This window comes from Sinocyclocheilus rhinocerous, unplaced genomic scaffold (assembly GCF_001515625.1).
Source record: "Sinocyclocheilus rhinocerous isolate Xijiao unplaced genomic scaffold, SAMN03320098_v1.1 scaffold491, whole genome shotgun sequence".
NCBI lineage: Eukaryota > Metazoa > Chordata > Actinopteri > Cypriniformes > Cyprinidae > Sinocyclocheilus > Sinocyclocheilus rhinocerous.
This window is the reverse complement of record NW_015625034.1, coordinates 120,904-125,010: the sequence shown is the minus strand read 5'-3', so window position 1 is coordinate 125,010 and position 4,107 is coordinate 120,904. Positions and strand designations below refer to the sequence as shown.

At 43.0% G+C, this 4,107-nt stretch overlaps 1 protein-coding gene across 1 annotated transcript in view; it reads left to right on the top strand.

Annotated features, from left to right (window-relative positions):
* Nucleotides 1-4,107, top strand: part of LOC107748497 (catenin beta-1) — a 21,853-nt gene that overhangs the window by 10,141 nt on the left and 7,605 nt on the right. The window contains exons 7-11 of the mRNA XM_016563291.1: nt 1,037-1,181; nt 1,268-1,371; nt 1,882-2,220; nt 2,332-2,490; nt 2,664-2,783. Coding sequence (XP_016418777.1) covers nt 1,037-1,181; nt 1,268-1,371; nt 1,882-2,220; nt 2,332-2,490; nt 2,664-2,783 — 867 coding nt within the window. The remainder of the gene's footprint in view (nt 1-1,036; nt 1,182-1,267; nt 1,372-1,881; nt 2,221-2,331; nt 2,491-2,663; nt 2,784-4,107) is intronic.

Genomic DNA, 4,107 nt, shown 5'->3' with positions numbered 1-4,107 from the left:
AAAGGCGGGGCATAGAGGAGAAACAATAATGTACAGTATGTGGAAAATAATGTGTTTTTTTAACCTTAAACCGCATAAACACATTTCATTACACCAAATACACAAAATACTGTTCTTTTTAGCAGCATCATATAACCCCTTTAAGGGGCCATTCACATATCGCGTTTTTTGCGCGCTCAAGTTCGTTATTTCAAATGAAGACACGCGGCAGGCGTAATTTTTTCCAGGCGCGTCCGTGCCACATCCAGATAAAAACATTTCAACTTTTCAGAATGCCGAAAGCGCACCGCGGGTCATGTGACAAGAACCAACCAATCAGCTTCATCCTTTCCCGTAACAACATTGAAAGCTCAGCCAAGATGAAGGAACAGCTGATCATAGCTGTACAGGGATAGCCATTTGTGAATAAATTTAGTAGCAGAGCTACTGCAAGCGATTTTTAGTGCTGCAAATCCATTTATCCTTTGCTGAAACTTCCGAGTCTTCATGAAGAGCGTAGGTCATGGTTGCTTAGCAACGGCAGACGCCTCCGGAGCGTAAGCGCCTGAACGCTTTGGAAAAAAGCAGAAAGTGGTGCTCCTAGCGTTTTCCACGCGTTTTTAGGCGCGACATGTGAACGGCCCCTAAGGCTCCTCTTTTGTTGACAACAGCTGGTTTTAAGCGCTTTTCAGTTCAAATTTGAGAAGATTGTTGGTGCAGGTTGTTCCCAAATGCACATTACAAGCAACCCAAACTCAGAGCAGATGCAGCATTTACTCTGAACCGACAGACAAAGAACACTGGATCATGAGCTTGTGTGTAAATGTGAAACATGCAGTGCATATATTTAAATCAGTCATTGTGATTTCATAATCGCACTAAGCTGTAACATTAGCTTAAGAGTATTATAGCCCAACAATATTATAGTACATTTGTATATTGCTGCATTTACACAATATCCTTGGTTATTAATAAAGTTACACTCGTCTGAGCAGTGCAGTATTGATGGTATATTGTTAACCTGGGTTAACTCCAATAATTTGCTTTGTTTTTTCAGCTTATCATTCTGGCCAGCGGAGGTCCACAGGCTCTGGTCAACATCATGAGGACCTACACATATGAGAAACTGTTGTGGACCACCAGTCGAGTGCTCAAAGTGCTGTCAGTTTGCTCCAGTAACAAACCTGCCATCGTTGAGGCTGGTGAGTCCATTTGCCTTCAATTTAGTGGAAGGTTGGAGCTGACAATTTAGGATGGGTTGACCATGAAAGCTTCGTGTTGTTTTCAGGTGGCATGCAAGCACTTGGCCTTCACCTCACAGACCCCAGTCAGCGACTGGTACAGAACTGCTTGTGGACTTTGAGGAATCTCTCAGACGCCGCCACCAAACAGGTACTGATCCATCAGTCTCTTTCCCTCAGCTCTTTTACGCTGTCTTCTGTTCTTCCTACATGAGCCCTCTTTTTCTGTCTCCCCATTGTTTCCATGGAGAAGACGTCTTTAGCAGAAGTAGATGTGCAGGTAACAGTCATTCCTGCCTTTGTCTGTGACGGGGTTTAGGGGCTGTAGCCAGCTCTGACCCCACACAGTAAGGACATCAAATGAACGGATGCTACATTTGGTTGTAATGCCTGCGCTATGTGTACATTTCACCCAGCTGTTGTTGTGGCATCAGAATTATTGAATTATCAAAACATTTTTGGAATGATTTTGTGTATTTAACCATTTACCCACTCATGGTTGGCTTACAACCTCATGTAACGTGTAGTAAAATGTTAAGAATGGCTGTGGCTGGTCGTGTGCGGGACAAAAAAAAAAAAACCTGGATCGAGTTTGTCATGGATGCAAATTCTGGGTTGAATAAAGCAGCACATATTAACTCTGGATCTTTCTGTTCTACAGGAGGGCATGGAGGGGCTCTTGGGTACCCTGGTCCAGTTGCTCGGTTCAGACGACATCAACGTGGTGACGTGTGCTGCTGGAATCCTGTCCAACCTCACCTGCAACAACTACAAGAACAAGATGATGGTATGCCAAGTGGGCGGCATCGAGGCCCTTGTGCGCACTGTACTTCGTGCCGGAGACAGAGAGGACATCACAGAGCCTGCTATCTGCGCTCTGCGTCACCTCACATCCAGACATCAGGATGCAGAGATGGCCCAGAATGCAGTGCGGCTGCACTATGGGCTGCCTGTGGTGGTCAAATTGCTCCACCCTCCCTCACATTGGCCTCTCATTAAGGTATGGAAGTGATATGAGATCATCACTCCTGTATTTTAGTGGCTTTCACTGTGCATTTATTTTTCATAAAGGTATATTTTACCACTTTTTAAATGCCGTTTCCTCTCCCAGGCCACAGTCGGGCTGATCCGTAACCTGGCACTGTGCCCCGCCAACCACGCCCCGCTCAGAGAGCAGGGTGCCATTCCCCGCCTGGTGCAGCTTCTGGTCAGGGCCCATCAGGACACTCAGAGGCGTACCTCCATGGGTGGAACACAGCAGCAGTTTGTGGTGAGTCATGGTCACATGATCGTCTGGATTTTATGTCTGCTGAATTGTGCAATTTCATTAATCTGAAATGAAACCCTTATACCCAATTAATCCATATAAGCACAAGTTAAGGTATCCAGTAATTTTCTTGCAGAATGGATAGGTGAATGAAGTTTTCGTGTGTGTTGTTTCAGGAAGGTGTGCGTATGGAGGAGATCGTGGAGGGCTGCACTGGAGCTCTGCACATTCTAGCAAGAGACATTCACAACAGAATCGTCATCAGAGGACTCAACACTATTCCACTGTTTGTTCAGGTCAGTCACTGAGACCTCGCATTCTGTCTGTCTCTGTTATGATGTTCGTTCTATTGTCTAACAGTCTGTTTATTAAGTTATCTTTCGCTAGGGCTGGGTATCGTTCAAAAATTTTCTATACCGATACCTTGACTTCGATACCGGTTCCTGAACGATACTTTTTTCGATACCAATTTTATGAAATCAATTTTAACAAGATTACATTATCTAACAAAAAAACTTTGGTTTTATTTTTCAGCTTGTTGATGTTTATACAAACTCAAAGACTCATCTCCTGAGCTCTAGTCGAACACACCGGCTAGTGCTGCAGGCTTATTGGCTCACTGACGCTGATGAGATTAACCCCTTAGGTATCGAAATTTGGTACCGAACGACGAGACGTTTTTCGATACTCGATGGTATCGAGGCAATTCGGTCGGTGCCTAAAAAGTATCGAACTCGATACCCAGCCCTATCTTTCGCTTTGTCGATTTATCTAGTTATTGATCAAGTTTTTGTTTGTTTGTTCTGTCCTTTTATCTATAGATTGATCTATCATTCGGTCTATTGATCTTTCTTTCGTTTGCTCTGTCATTTTATCTATCATTTGATCAATCATTGACTTTATCTATCGTTTGTTCATCATTATTGATCTGTCTTTAATTTGTTTGCTTGTTCTGTCGAACTCTTTCATTCGATCACTTCTATCTACTGTTCATTCTATCTGTTTGTTTGTTCTATATATTGTTCTGTCGTTCTATCGATCATGTGTTCTGTTCGTTTTTCCGTTTTATGACTTTTTATTTCTGTTTATCTTTCATTCTATTTCTCTATTGATTATTCTTTGGTTCGTTCTATCAGTCTAGTTGTCCTATATATTGTTTGTTCTGTCTTTTTTTCTATTTATCATTCAATCTGTCTAGGGCTGAACGATTAATTGCATTTGCGATAATATCGCGATATGAAAAAACACGATTTTTCAATCGCAGAGACTGCGATTACACTCGGTCACAAACTTAGAATGGGAGATGGATCGGTTTGTGAAAGCGAAGAGAAAAGCCATAGATGAAGTCGCTCAGATCCAGGCAGGTGCTGGTCATTCAAAAGCTAAATGCAGAAAATATGACGAAGCATATCTCGATCTCGGCTTCACTCACCATGTCTATACCGGACACCACAGTTGTCGCGTCGCACAGCAACAGCTCTACACTGGACACGACAAAGCGACCGTTGCAAATCATTTTAACTTTGTGTCAGTACATCATAAATAGAACAAGGCATCAGTTTAATGTTGGGTTTTGTCGTGTCGCGTCGCATCCAGTGTACACAGCGTCACTGATTATAA